This window comes from Dendrobium catenatum, unplaced genomic scaffold (assembly GCF_001605985.2).
Source record: "Dendrobium catenatum unplaced genomic scaffold, ASM160598v2 fragScaff_scaffold_542, whole genome shotgun sequence".
Lineage (NCBI taxonomy): Eukaryota > Viridiplantae > Streptophyta > Magnoliopsida > Asparagales > Orchidaceae > Dendrobium > Dendrobium catenatum.
Window position 1 is genome coordinate 4,601,315 of NW_021319004.1, and position 16,715 is coordinate 4,618,029.

At 31.3% G+C, this 16,715-nt stretch overlaps 1 protein-coding gene across 1 annotated transcript; it reads left to right on the plus strand.

Annotated features, from left to right (window-relative positions):
- Nucleotides 1-9,507: 9,507 nt before the first annotated feature.
- LOC110100067 (aspartyl protease family protein At5g10770-like) lies at nt 9,508-15,285 on the plus strand (the record flags this gene model as incomplete). Its single annotated transcript, XM_020827456.1, has 4 exons — nt 9,508-9,524; nt 13,965-14,021; nt 14,361-14,386; nt 14,543-15,285. Coding segments are annotated over 4 exons (843 nt in total), but the record flags the coding sequence as incomplete, so codon positions are not given.
- Between the last annotated feature and the right edge of the window lie 1,430 nt (nt 15,286-16,715).

A 16,715-nucleotide genomic window follows, 5' to 3' on the forward strand; every position in this document is an offset into this window, starting at 1 on the left:
ATTAGTAACAAATTTAAAAATCTCTAAATCTTTAATTGCATTTACTTAAGCATCAACACCAAATATATGTCAAGGGGCCAATTAGGATCTACTCTAGATGTCAGCCTTAACTCCTCAAACTTAATTTAATTAACATCCCTACCACTCTTACATAAAAGACTAGACTTATGATCTTAAAGTTCCCATGTGGTTTAGCTGGCTTCCCAATCCAGGCTGGGATAAGTCCAGATTTATATTAAACTAGCTAGGTTCAGGTCACTAATTTTTAGTACCCATTTTAGACTAAGGTTCTGAGGCTGGCTCAAGCTATAAGACCTCAACCTCTTAGATTTAAATCCTAACTTTCTAATAAAATTAATCATTCAAACTAAACATGTCTTTTAATCAAATTCAAGCCCAACACTTTGGATAGACTAGGGCAGTTTTTAATTATTTTAGAATTTAAGTGCCTTCTATCCTTCCTTCTTTGACTCCATAAATAAGTGTTCAATTTTGAACCATTCCCAATTTAAATTTCTAACCTCACCGCCTTTGATATAAAACTTCAAATTCTTAAATAAAATTTCTAACTCTATTTTAATCTAGAGTACTCATAGGAAACTCTGGTTTCCTATGACGTAATTAACTACGAGGGCTTGTGCTTTAGAAACACAGACCAAGATTTTTAAAATCAAAATTTTCAAAACCTTTAATTAAATATCTTTGGGAAAATTCAAAATTCAATGATCATTATCATCATTTTCAAACAATCAATAGTGATTGATAACTTCTTTCCTTAGAGAGATATATTAATTACTTTTGTAATTTTTATTATGAAATTAATGATCTTTTAGCCAAATTAATGTAATCAAACACTCAATTAAATTTCATTTTGACCCTCCGGGTTATATTTGATTTGCTCCTGTGTTTGACTACAATAATCATGATGAATTCAAAGTTTTATAATTTGAACCTATTATGGAATAATATTATCGCCTCTGAAGGTGATATATTATACTTAAAAAAGAGTTCAATTTACAAACTAAAATATGAGAATTTGATCATTTACCAAAGAAAATAAATATTTTTCAAAAATACACTTTTCAATCAAATAGTTATTAAGTAACATTTTAAAGATTAACTAGATTAAAATATTTGATCTATTTATACATAGGTCTATATTGCATAAGTTTGATATGTATTTGGGAAATTAGAGATAGAGAATATTCCAAAATCTCATGTTGACATGCAGATGCAGGAAAGTTAGATGTTGGAGGAGTTGCAAAACATAGGGGAGCTGTTACATTCATAGAAAGCTGTTAACATCAAAAAAGGAGAAAGACGTTATTATACATTAAGTGTTTCTAAATTTTATGTTGAGTTTTTATTGTATAAGAACTAGTCGTTTATCATAGAAGTATTTAAACATTTGCTTTTAATTTAAAGTGTAATTATATTAGCATTAATATTCTTGTGCAATCTTAATATATGATTGTAAAAATGTTAAAATTAACTATTTTGATTGACTATTATTGTAGAAAAGATATGTTGTATAATAAGTGAGGCAAGGTTTTTTTGTTATGCTATAGTTTTTTGGTTGATGGCCACGTGAAAAAACCATAGAAAATTTTGATACAATGAGTTTTTTTTTTTTTTAAAGCAAATCATTTGACGATACTAAATAAAAAAAAAAGCTTATTACAAACTACTACTCTCCAGAACTAGATTCCTCTTTTAACAAACTAGAAAACATAGGAGGAATGTTAATAGAAGACCAATAATCCCAACAAAAATAGCTAAAAAAGCATAGTTAGCACATAAATTTGCTAACTTATTACAACTTCTATTAACCCAATTTAAAAAAAATGAAATTCTATTCATTTAAGGATAAAAGTTCATCTCTCCACTTGCCACTAAATTCTTGGAAAAATTTTATGACGTTGTGATTTCTCATTCTATGATAATACCTTTGTAGTTTAACATCTAATCTTTCTTGATCTCACCTATAAATTGAAATGCCATGATTTCCAGATGAGAAACATCATAATGAATACAAGAGTGTCCATACCTAAGAAGAAATCTTCCATTACTATAATGAACAACACCTCCAACACCTCTCCATCCATCATTCGACTGATTAGTACCCTAGTGTCCCAATTTTCCTTCAGCCATATATAAAATAGAAGCATAACTTTCATAATTGGTAGCAATCACCATTGAACTATCATCCTTCCCTTCAAGTAAGAACCTATTTCTTGCTCTCCACATGAGATAAACTACATTGTAAAAAGTATTAAGGAGAAAGACATGACTTTACTAAACTTCTCCATCCAGCACTAACAATCTTGAAAAGATTCAAAAATAGGAAATCCAATCCCCCATTGATTTAGATTACATATGACCTCCACCAACTTCACACATTTAACCATTACATGTTCCAAATCCTCTTTCATATAACAGCCTGTCAGACAGCCAAACTCACCTTGAATTCTTCTCTGATACAAAAAGTGAAATGTAAAAATTGCATTAATAAAAATGCACCACAAAAATACCTCCACCTGAGGCGTTAGTTTTACATTCTTCAAACATTTCCAATAAAAATAGTCCAAATTCTCTAGAACCAAGGCCTTTTAAGCAAGTGCTGAGATCAAGTAGCTAGAATTTTGATGAATTAGTTCCATACAAGCTTCTTCCTGATTTTGTTGAATCTTAATCCCATAAATTAAGCTTATGAGAACCTCTCCAAATAGAATTACCTCTTGAACATTCCACAGGCCATTAAAAAAAAGTTATTTATAGTTTTGTTTCTGATGTTCCAGAACCAGCACAAAAGTTGGCTTTTTATTTAAACTTTTGTATAAAATCCGTATATCCTCAAAGATATCAATTGAGCAACCATTTATAATTTTCCATCTAACCACAGATTTAAGAACCTTCTTACCATTGGATAAGATCTTGCAAGTAGATGAAGTCCCTCTTCTATAAGCAACCTCACCATAATCCAACCCATATTTAGCTCCAAGAAACTTGTACAAAAGAGAATTTTTATCTTGAGTATCCTTCCATGCCAATTTCGCCCTCAGAGGACCAACCACACTACAACAGAAATGAAGGCCATGTCCACCACCCTTAACAGATTTACATAATTTGTTTCAACTCACAGAATGAAGACCCAATTTTTCATCATGCTTATTCAAAATAAAGCTCCTACTCAACTAATCCAATTCATTAAGAACTCCTTTAGGACCAAGGAAAAAGTATAATAGAAAGTAGGAAGTGAGAGTAACATCATTCTAATCAATGTGAATTTCCCTGCCAAGGAAATTAACTTGCTTCCCTAAACACCAATTAACTTTAAAGCTTTCTCGATTAAAAAATGGAAATCAGCAGCTACTAACCTCCTCAACGCCACCTTCACACAAAGAAAATTGAATTCCTTTACCAACTTAAAACCCATAATATGTTCTATAGATTTTCATTTCCTCATCTTAACATGTTTACCAAACAGAATGGTTGTTTTCCCCACATTAGACTTTTGACCTATCTAGCTACAAAAATCAGATTGAAGAACCTTAATTTCTTTCCCTTCTTTAAGAGTAGCTTGAGAAAAAATTACGATAGCATCCACATATAGTAGATGAGAAATCCTTGGCATATTAGGAGTAATCATGATCCCCATAGACTCTTCTCTTTGTTTAAAACTATTGGAAAGAAGTGAGCATAGAATGAAAAGAAAAGAGGATAGTTGACATCCTTGATGGAAACCACTCCTTGAATGAATCCAACTAGAGATTCTACCATTTATCAGCAAAGAGAATTTTGGATAGTCAATACATTCCATAATCCAAGTAAAAAATTTCTAAGGAAACCTAAAGTACTCCTAAAGATGCCTTAAAGACTCCCAACACAAACTATGATATGCTTATTCCATAAAATTTTAAAAGAAACAAGCCCATTGGAAGATCTAGAAATCCTAAATTTTTTAAACACCTCTTGAGCCACTAGAATGTGGCTCATTAATGACCTACCATTAAATAAAGCTGCTTGCTCCACTAATATTAACTTCTTAACCATAACCTTCATCTTTTTTAGCAATATCTTTACAACAAATTTGTAAATTGATATACAGAAGCTAATAGTCCTATAATGATTAGATACCTTTGGAATCAGCACTAGTAACATTTCTTTCCAGTCTACATTCATCTCTCCCAAATGGAAAAAGTGATCAATTGCATTCCAACATTCATTTTTAATGATACTCAAATAAGTTCCTATAAATAAATAGGAAATGTCATCATTACCTAGTGAAATGTTGCCTCCAAATTGCAACACAACCGACCCAACTTCCTCCATTGTAAACTCATTATTTAACAATTCCCCATTATCCTCATCAAGTGAATAAATTGGTAAAGGCATGCCACTTAAATTACAGTTCCTATACTTCCATTTACCATAGAAAAGATTTAAAAAACTTTAGTAATTTGACTTTGATCTTCCACCATCAAACCATTCTAATCCTTAATTTTAAAAATCCTATTTGAATTTTTTCTAGCCGAGGAGTAAAATTGGAAAAACATTGAATAAGTATCTGCCTAAGACATCCATTTAACCTTAGCTCTTTGCTTCCACCTAGTGTTCAATCGATCCAAAATTGAATTTAACTCATAAATATATGATCTAAGTTGTAATTTGTCCTCCTCATAGAGCCAATCAACCTCTGCCTCCTTCGATTATAGCTCCAGGATACTCTTTTTAAGAACTTCTTTCTACTGGCTATATACCTTATGCTTAGCTTTGCTCCAAAAAATAAAGATTTCAAAGTTCAACAAAATTTACAATTCAGTAATTCCACAAAGTTCCATCCTATCCTCTTGCTCCTAGCCGATCTCACAATACCAATAGATTTTGGATAAAAAGCCCATACATCCTCAAACCTTATAATTCTATCATTTGAAAATTTATTTTTCCATGAAATTCAGTAAAATTTGACAATGGTCAAATGCCATTCTAGCCAGGATTCTCAAAACTAACCGAGTTGAGTTCATAGCTACTGGATTTACAAAACAACTATATAACCTTTCCAAGATATGAATTCCATCAACCTTGTTTTTGAAACAAGTAAATTTTGGCCTGATAACTCCCACCACTTAAAGATCATTATTTACCAAGAAAGACTTCATCTCTTTGGAAGCCTAAGAGAACTGAAAGTCCTTACCCCCTCTTTTATCTTCCAAGGATAAAATGCAGTTGCAATCCCCTCCAACCGCCATAGGAAGATTAATTATGAAAAAGCTTCTAGCTTTCTCGTAAAGGATCCTCCTTTGAACCAACTCCTTTCCACCATAAAAAGTTGCTATTCTCTAAACACCCTTATTGACAACTTCAAGCTCTCCTATTACCACTCGATTAGAAGAATATAATAAAGAAAAAGAAGGTATTTTATACTTCCAAAGCAAAAGTATTCCCCTAAACAAGCCAATTGTAGGAACTTGAAAGAAATCCCAATCATTTCCATTAAGGAAATGCATATCCATTCTAATGAAATTGGAAACTTTAGTTTCCAACAACCCCATAATAAACATATTATGATCTTTTACTACCTCTTTTAGATATAGAGAAGCTTTCTTATTTCTGCCTCCTTTAAAGTTCCAAAAAATAATAGAAACTAAAAATGAATAAAAGGGGAAGGATTCCCCACCTTTGCTTTTCCCTTACCATCAATCCTCTTGCCTCTAGGCGCCAACTTAATATTATTAAGTCCTCTAAGCTTCTTAGCATGATTCACATTAATAGTAGTAGAACTTCCTTCCTTAGACTCTCACACGGCCTTCACATCTGGAGCATGACCAGTTGGAGAACACACCATATACTTTCTAGCAATTGAGAACCCAGAAGGATCCTCATCCACATCCCCAATAACATTAGGCTGAACACTTCCCTCTCCTATATCAACAACATAAACAATCTCACCTTCTTCCACCAAATCATTGAGAACTGTAAACTTGTTTCTTCCTTTATGCAAAGATACCTTTTCCCCAGCAAACTCCTTCTTCAAATTGATATTAACATCCTATCGAGAACCGCCAATGACAGCAAACGTATCCTCCTTGGCTACACCACCCATTCTATTTTTAGCCTTACTAATCTCCATTACTCCTTTTTTTTTTAAAAAAAGAAGTCTTAGCAGCATCCTTAGGATCCCTGCTAAAACTTTTCTTCCACCTAATTTTCCTCCCACATAAGCCTTCATCCCATGGAACCTTCCTACCATAAAATACATATAACCTTGACCCATAACAATTATCGTCCTCCTTAGATGACTTAGCCACATCCTCTACCAAATTATTAATCGAGACCCCACTAGGTCTACCTGATTCCTTCACACATTGCTCCATATTCTTTAACCCACACTGAACAGCATCAGATACCTTCTCTGTATAGCAACTAATGTCATGCATAAGCTTACCACTATTGAAATAGAGATTAGGAATCCTCTTGTAATTAATTTTTTGGATGAACCTCCCTGAGTTTCCTCTACCCAAACACCAAGAGGCAATGATTCCTCTAAGTTAATATGAACACAAATCCTTGCAAACTCCCTCCTACCACATTGGAATATATTTTCATCAATCAAATATGGCTTCCAAATCTTTGATGAAAATTTTACAAACATTAGTAGCATCCCAGCACTACAATGGCAAATTGGTCATTATTATCCATATTAGAGCAGACAAACTCTTCAAAGAATTAGGGGAGGATGTTGGTTACCATTTATCCACACCAATGGTATTCCCATTAACATACCAAGGTCCATTAGTAAGCACAAAATCTGCCGACTTCTCATCATCAAATGAACACAAACTCCAACCCTTACCAAGCCATGTACGAATAAATTTATTTAATTGAGAATATTATCTTTTTAGATTAGAATTTATAATATACTGAGGAATGTTATCTCTGAAGACTTTAACCACCAGGGCATTCTATAGATTTTTAGTGTTCTCCAATACATTCTTCTCAAACAACATGACTGCCACACCATCTTCCAAAAGGCAGTTACCAAAATCCCAATCAGCAATCCTTCTATGAGACTTCTTATCCCACACATTCAATAGATCATTACCTATCGACTCTTTTAGTAATGTTTCCCAAACACCCTCAACATTTGGGATAAAAGATTCTCTTTCTCCAGAGACACCAGAATAGATTTAACATTTAACATACCACCTTCATTAATAGTTAGAGATTTACCATAGTTTGAGTTAATATGAACTGCATTGTTAGCAGACTTGGCCAAAACCCTCGAAGCATCACCTCTAAAGGTAGGTGGAAAATTATTGAAAAATAATTGTTATTGAACCATCATAGCATCAAATTTAGATTGATGATCACCCCTTGGACCTATGCCTGAGAAAGGATTGTGATCATCCGCCATCATCGAAAACTTGACTCCCACCAAATCAAAATTTGAAAAATAGCTTCTTTCTCTTGAAAATCCCATAGCTTCTCTCCCTAGAATCCCAAAAATACAACAAATATGATAATGATACAGTGAGTTATGTGATGTATTTCTTGTGATCATTATCTGCAAGATTTACTGACAGGATTCCCAAAGCAGGTGCCACTACAATTTCTGGTAGTAGGTGCCATCTAAGTTTTTGAGGGTTGGTCATAAAAAATTTGAACAGATATTACCAACAAAATTATGATGGATAGCTATGTTGCAAATTTTAGATGAAAATTTAGTCAGAATTAACAGAAAAATATTCATAGGTAATTCAGCTCAAAATGCAGCATTTTACTCGGAAAAAGAAATATGTCGGAAAGCTATTTTTCTAGGAAATTTATGATTTTTTTCGGTGTTAAAGTTCCACCAAAAATAAATATTTTCCTTTATTGAAAATTTAATTGTTTTGAATGAATCTACTACAAATTTCAATATATGAGACTATCATCATCTACTATAAGCAATTTTGATACTTTTACTACAAAGCAAAGAACTAGCATCAAGAGAATACTTGACATCTCCAATCAAGAAAATAGTTACAACCAAAGGATTGATATCACACTCCACACTCTCCTCAGTATTCTAAGCATCAACATCAACCTGTTAATTACACCCGTTCAATATATTCATAGAAGCATTTTCATCAAGATCCACAATATCGACTACTAAAGTGAATAAATATGTTAAGAACTCAAATAATGAAGGTCAATATGCAAGATATTATTTTTAATCATTTTGATGGACATTCATTAAAAAACTATTTCACCCAAATTAATAAATTGAACACATGACTCCTCACAGATATTTTAGTATGTACTTCCAAGACCAGTTTTACTATCTTCCATTAATATGGAGAGAATCATAAAAGCTAGGAATGAAGTAAAAAGAGTTGTGAGAACTATTATGAGATAACAACTATTTTTATCCTTTCTCTAGTTTTTGAAGAACCATGAAAATATACTTAAACTTTATTTGATGTTAATAAATTTGATGTAATATGCTACACATATTAAGATTCTCGCATCATCTTACATAAAATAGACGTTCCTCCCACTTATAATATAAATATTCTAATTTTTAAATATAATTATTTGGACATAATAACCCTCCTTGACGTTGTTTTTATTTCTTGAAATAACATGGGGTAAGCTTCATTGTCATCTATAAAATATAGATAATTTTTAAGGTCAATCTATATTAAATCTCATCAAGTGATCTCCATATTGAAGAAAATTATATCTATTTTTAATTTACTGTTGAAACTCTCTCCCTTATGAGGTATATGAGAAATAATAGGAAATAAATAATTGGCTTTCTCCTATTACCTCCAATTTCTCTAATGAACTAATCATATCACTTTAGATGGGTCAAATAATAACTAATCCTTGATTGGTTTACTCTAGGAAGTTAAGGAAATTTGTAAGATTATTTTAAAAGAATTATCTATCTTTCATGGCTCTTTGACCAATCAAGCTCATATTATCTTAAAACACCATAAATGGAACTACCTAACCCACCCCAATTAATTATATCAAATGAAAACATTTTGAAAACATCACACCAATAATTCAATTATGGGTCTATATAATATAAGTCATGAATGCATTGAAAACTCTATGCTTGCCCCACCCATTAGATGGATTCTAAATCACTACACTCTATAATGTGACTTTCAAAATAGTATCATTTAGTTCAATCCACTGCACCAAGTATTGCAATCACCTTCTAGAAGAAAGTAAACATGATAATCTAATAGGAATTTATAGAACAATTTATATTTTAATTAGTTGTGATATCTTCTTCTTCTTCTTTTTTTTTTTTTTTTTTTGAAAAGTAGATAAAAGCTATCAATTTCAATTTTATTAGAAGTTCTTTTTGGAAAAGAAAAAAAAATTTCCATATTAACATTTAGCAATTATATATATACTTCTTAGTGACAATTCTATTACTTTTTTATAACTATTACATACAATTGAGCTATCTCATGTGAATCTCAAGTATTTCAGTGCTAAATTTTAATTTTACTTCTAAATCCCATGTTAGGTTTATTGAGATATCAATACCCACACCATCTCTACAAGAACTTGCTAGTAGAATTTAAAGCTCATTATTTGGCTTGTACAGGATGATGATTGAAATGTTGCAAGATGTGGCTTCATTTGGTTATGTTCAAGCAAGGATGAAAGGCATATTATTCCATAGACTGGAAAACCCTAACTTTTCTAATCCTATTTTCTCCCTCTTAAAGGACTATTTTAGCTCTTTCTAACCAAGTTCATCTCATGATTTGATTTTTCATGTGTAGGCAAAATATAAATAACTAAATAAATATTGGTAATCATTTTAAAAGTTTGTATAGCATCTCATTATAGTCATTATTTCTAGTAACTTCTTTTATGAGGTTGCATGCATAAAATATTTATTTTTAATAATTCAAAAATGATTGGAGAATAATGTCATCATATGATAAGTTCTATCACGATGATTAATAAAATGACAATTGTCATGTATTACATTACAATTTCTAAGCAAGTCAATCACTGTGTCCATGTTGTAACCACCTAGCATGTAAGGATTCTAAAACTCCAAAACCTAATTAACTCATAGTCATTCCATATGAGGCATATATAGACAATAAAAGCCAAAAGAAAAATAAAATATTTATGAAATTGGTAACATAATAAAATTTTTTTATAGCATATGAAAAAATTTTTAACATGTTCTATATTTTTTTCTTGAATTCATATATGAAATAGAGATATATTGATTAAGTGAAATTATTTTATATATGAAGCATAAATGATTTTTTTCCCTTCCAAATTCCATGGAGGACAATTTATTATTAATTTTGATGGCTAACTTTAGCAATTGAATGTGTATAGAAAATAATCCTCCAAAAATATAGGTGTCAATTAATCTTCCAAAAATATCATTTGATAATAAATTTTTCCTTCATTAAATTTACAAATTACATGCTTATATTGTGTTTTGCTAATTCATAAATCCTTAAGTTCTAAGAAATTTTCTTCATATTTTAACATTACACTTAAAAAATATGTCTTGCTTATCAAAACAATCATTTATTATGATGATATTATGTAAGTTTCTTGATAACATACACAAAATTTATAGAACTTGATGTTAATTATTTATGTAAATTTATAATTATCTTATGAGTCCCTCAATAATTAGTGGGTTTTCAATAAAGTTACAAAGAGTTTTGCTAGGCATTTAGATTATGATTTCATCATGGTTATTTTTTGTAATTGTATTATTTATGATTCTAATGAATTTTGGATTCCAGTATTACTTTTTTTTAGATATTTTCTAATCTAATACCCTTTTTGTCGTTAGTTAATAGCTGATAGTGGAGTCAGCTCATCCTTGTGAACTCTAGCTGTTTGTATGATGTTGTTACATATGAATATGATCAATTTTTTTTAATTAACATATAAAGTTGTTGTTATTCTGATAATGATTTTCCATTTACAAAAGTGGAGCTGATAAAAGGATGGGCTTGTATGTTATACCATGAATTGTCAAATGGATCATATATATAAGTTTATTTTATTTAAAAAATTAATAATGATCAATTCTTATGTATTAGTCTTTTGTTATTCTTCCAAAAAAAAAAATTTGTTATAGAGTAATGTGTAATTTGGAGAAAATGATTTGTTTATTGAGAAACTTTCAATTCTTAATTTTGCCAGATCATTGTAACTTGCCAATTGTGGAACTACTGAACAGTCTTTTGACTCATTCCTCTAATAATTATGTAAGAACATACCTGTAAAGCAATAGAAGGAAGAAATCTTATTATCATTTCTTTTCAATAAGGCCTCTGCCAAGAGTAAATTTTCCTAATAATGTGTCTCCTTTAGTTGGCTTCTTTCTTTCTTTTTTTAAATTTTGCAAGGCTATATTGGATGTTTCCTTCTAAGATTCATTAAAAAAAAAAATACCAATTTTCTGAATTGTAGTATTTGAGAATTTAATTTTCCCTTACCATCCTCACTTTGTTCCATAACATAATATATTATGTCTATCCTTTTGATAATTAGAATTTGGACTTAGCTATTATTTTTAATGCTAATTCACAACTTTATAAGTTTTTAACTTGCTAAACTATCTATGAGTGCATAATCCGTCTGTTCTCAATAATATGTTCTTTGTCACTTGAACAATGGATTAGCTCATTTCCTATTAATGAGTTTTTTATTTAAAATATTTAGGAGATTATTTTTTATCCACTCATTTATTTGATGTTAAGAAAATTTAGGAAATTTGTAAATATTTATTCTCTTTTTTGAAATATTTTGCACTCATTTCTTTTGATCAAAGTTAAAATATATATATATATTATTTATCACTAATATAATTAATAATTAGAATTTCTTATCGGAATAAAATTAATAATTTTATCTTTTATCAAAGAAAATATAATTTAAAATTTTTTAGTATGAATTCTTATATTTAGACTTTTATTCACATCCATTTAATGCATGTGCAATAACACTAAGTATCTTTAATCTCCACTACATTTTTTTTTTTTGAGATATTTTAAGTTATAATATTGCATCAGATTTCTATCTATGTAACAAACTCTATTTTTATGAATATCATCAAGTGCCTTAACAATTTCTATTTACAACTAGACCTTTCCCACATAAATAGTCATATTTTTTAAGTAAAATTTCCATTCACAAGATTAAGAAGGGAAAGTGACCCATACAATATCTACAAATAAGAAAGAGTAAATGCAGCTGAAAAAAAGTCAGGATTTAAACTCGACAAATTTGAAATATGAAAAAAACACTAGAGACACGCAACACTAAGAAATTCATTATAACAATTGGCAGAATTTGTACACATTTCTTTCTTTCTCACTCTCTACTTGTTTCTCTTTATAATTTATGCCATTTTCTACACGTAATAAATAATTATACAAAAAAACTAACCAAGGGGCATAATATTTCAAATTAAATAAGAGAAATTAGAAATAAAATTGTCAATAAGGGTGTGAAAATGGGTCCACAGGTCTGGATAGGTCCAACCCGTTCGACACGAATTCAAAAGGGTAAACACTAACTCGACCTAGTTTTGCAAATGGGTAAGGATTGTTAACTCGGACTTGACTCATGTGGGTTACACGGTTGATCTGACTCAATCCATGAGGGTAGCGATCAGGCGCTCATCAAAAGGCATCGGTAGTGCGGCGGGATGACAGCGATAGGCAGCAACGGTAGCTCGAATGGGATGGTGCCACTATGATAGTAGGAGCAATGATAAGTTGGTGGCAAGCTGGCAGTGGTAACATGATGATGCAGCAACTGAGTGATGAGACATGTTACTTAGGATTTTAAATGTATCAATCTAGGTTTGTTTTGGGTTTTTGGGAAAACTCGAACTTGACCCAATTTTATTTATGGCTTGGAATTATGAACCCAAACCTGAACAGCTTAACAAACGAGTTAACCCAAACTCAAAATTTTATGGGTCAAGTTTGGGTCTCCAGCTTGTGTTAGATTTTGAAACCCCTTAATGTCTAGCCCCACTTGCAACATTATTGTACCAAGTTTGGAGTGCCATGAGACTTCAATTTATGTCTCTAGTGTAACAAAAATATAATTGCATTGACATCTAGATAACTGCAATGCTCCTTTCTCTTATATCAAACTCGACTATCTAGTGCTGCAATGCTATAAAGCAAAGGAAAACAATTTGGTACGAAACACTAGAACCCAAGCACATAGAGAACCCATGCACCCCCCCCCAATAAGCTCAATTAACATAACTGAGGTCCCATATATAATAAAACTTTATTTATCATCACAATCAAATTCTACACATAGATAAAAAAATGTTCTATTTGCTAGTAACATTTTTTATTTATTAAAATAAATTAGCTATTTTATAAAAAACTAATTATTTGATATAAAATCCTCTAATTAATTGATAATTGAGCTATTATCTAAGCTAAATTCTCACTCAAAATACTATCAAATTTTTTTGTGCCCTTTTTTTTTCTTAAAAAAATAAAAAAGTTATGTCAAGGGAAAGTTTGAAGCATATTCTAACTTTTCAACACTCATTATTAGCTGTTATGTTTTTTACTTGAGCAGACATATGGAAAAAAAATAATGGCCAACACTTTTCAAAAAATTTGGATTGATAGGAATCCAAAAAATTTTTTACTTCATATATAACATAAACTAGAGAAAAAATCATCATGGTAGTATAAGAACAAGCCCAATCAATAGACATTTGTTTCCTTATTTATAGGTCAAAACCCTTATTGATCACTTCTCCAATGACCAAATCTTCCCATATAACAATTACTTCTCCTATAAAATAAATACCTAATAAACCCATTATGCGCAATAGTCCACCGCCTATAAATCTAGTATTAGCTCCTACTCCATTCTAAATAAACCCGTTATGTTTACTCCTCCAAGTTATTTTAAGCTGAGATTCAAAGTTCTATTCTCATGGAGACTTCTTCTTCTCTACTCTCATATTTTATTCTTCTCATTATGTTCTTCTTTTTTCTTTTAATTGAGAAGAAATTTCTAGTATCAGCTCGAGTGCTTGCTGGAGAACACCATGTCATTGACATGAAGTCACTGTTGCCGAGCAGCTCCTGCTCTATTCTAAATAAAAGTTTGCGAGCAATTTTAATAATTTCTTAATAGAATATTGGAGACTATTTTTCATAAAAATAATTTGAATAATTAAAATTCTAGTTGAAATTAAGCTCATTTGTTAGATATCACAAGCATAAGCTCATTTGATAGACATCAAAAGCTTAAATGTGATGAAAAAGAAAAAAAAAAAACTTAATACTTTCATTAATTTGTTTTTTAAAATGTGACAGGCACAAGCCCTTCCAAGCTCAATGTGGTCTATAAGCATGGCCCCTGCTCATCCTTAAAGCACCAATACAAGCCATCACATGTGGATCTCTTCCGTCAGGACCTAGCCCGCGTTGAATACATCCAATACCAGGCCGCCAATGCCACTGCTTGCCTAAACCTTGTTGGTGGCCCCTTTCTGTAGGTGTTCCAGCAATAATTGATTATTCTCTTGGTGTCTTTGACTATATCGTCAGCATAGGCTTAGGAACCCCTACCAAGCTCTTCACACTTATTTTTGACACTGGTTCTGATCTCACTTGGACCCAATGTGTCCCATGCATTAACTGTTATAACCAAAAAGACCCATTTTTTGACCCATCCCAATCATCCACCTTCACCACCATTGAATGCATCTCTAACTATTGTATCCAACTCCCTCGATTTGGTTGCTCCTCTACCTTCACCTGCCTCTACGAGCAAAGATATGCTGGTAGTACTATTACTAAAGGGTCACTCCTTCAAGACACCTTAAAATTCTCCGATGATAATATACAAAACATCCACTTTGGCTGTGGAGATAATAACACTAGATATTTTGGACATGTAGATGGGTTATTAGGCCTTGGCCGAGGGGCTCTTTCAATTATTTCTCAAACAACTCAGTTGTATAACAATATATTCTCATATTGTTTACCATCAGGGCCCAACAAAGTTGGATATCTTGAACTAGGTAGTGCAGCCCTTGGTGTGAAGTATACACCGATGCTAACCAACCCAAAAATGCCATCATACTACTTCATCATTCTCACTGCCATTTCTATTGGGGGTGAAAGGCTCGCCCTTTCACCTACTATATTTAGTAGCCCTGGAACTTTGTTGGACTCTGGCACAGCATTTACGCACCTTCCACCCACTGCCTACTCCGCCCTACGTAGAACTTTTTGAGAAAAAATGACCAATTACCCAATGGCTTCACCATTGTTTAATCTCGACACATGCTATGACCTCACTAACTTTGAGCAGGTGGTGCTGTCAGAGATTTTATTGATCTATGATGGTGAATTGACAACTAACTTAGATTCCTCAGGGATACTTTTATTAGGAAATAAATCTCAATCTTGCTTATCATTCATTGAAAATAAGGATGATAGTGAGCTTGTGGTTATTGGCAATATGCAACAACGCAGGTTTGATGTAGTCTATGATGTGGGGAACTTACAAATTGGCTTTGGGACAAAAGGTTGTAGCTAGTGATGGATAGACCGAGTTGATTGAGTTAAACGCAATTTATTTATGTGGCTAGAATTAAAAGGTTTCATCATATTGGTTATAAAATTGGGGCATGCAGGATAATAAATATGGTCAAGAAAAAGTTTGATTGTATCCAAATTTTATGAAATAATTGACTATCAAATAAAGGTAACTTTATAAGAGTTCTTCAAAACTGTTAAGATGTGCTTAATTTCTTTATAATTAAGGGAAAGTAATGAAATTATTTGTTAGAGGATAGAATTTTAATTATCAAAGTTAAAATGGCACCTTTCTTCACAAAAGAGCTTATTCTTAAAAATAATGAAGATTGCTTGTTGTTATGATTTCTGTTTAGTGTCATACTGTTACAAACTAAAATCATCGCATATTTTTCTTCAACTTGATCCTTTTGGTTCTCATTAGGCTTCAAAAATTTTTTTTTTCTATTTGGTAAATTGAAGCAGTTAAGGCTTGTGAGTTTAGACAACCCATTTAGCCACACAACTTAACACATTAAAGCTTTAATGTAACCAATCCCATCTTCCTTAAATATGAGGACATTTGGCTAATTTAGGCAAACTTACATAGCCGTAGAACTAATGACCTCTAATTGATAACCAAATCTCCCAACCAACTAGTTAATGAGAGTTTAATAATGATCAATTATGTGATTTACATTTTAATAATTTTGAAGAATTTCTTTCTAAATATCTTGCCACCACACAAAACAAAATTCCAACTCGACCACTATCTGCATGGTTCATGTATGTGTAGGTTTATCCATTTTTATTATACAATTCTAAAACCTATGTTCGTCCATAAAAAAAGTTCTAATCTCCAGCTTAGGCTTCAGTAAGTGGGGCCAAAGGTGTTGAGAATAAGGACCTATCCAAAGTGTCTTAATGACATTTCTTGCTTTATATGATCAGTGATATAATTTTATAAGTTCCAAACATATTATGCTTTTATAGTAAAATAAAATTGCAAATTAAGGGGGCTTGAGAGGACTAATGCTCTCACTTGAAATATTTTTTAAGTTTTTATATATCATATAATTTTAATTAGATAAATAGAATTTTATATAAAAAAGTTAATTTATGAACCCTATAAAATTTTTGAATTTA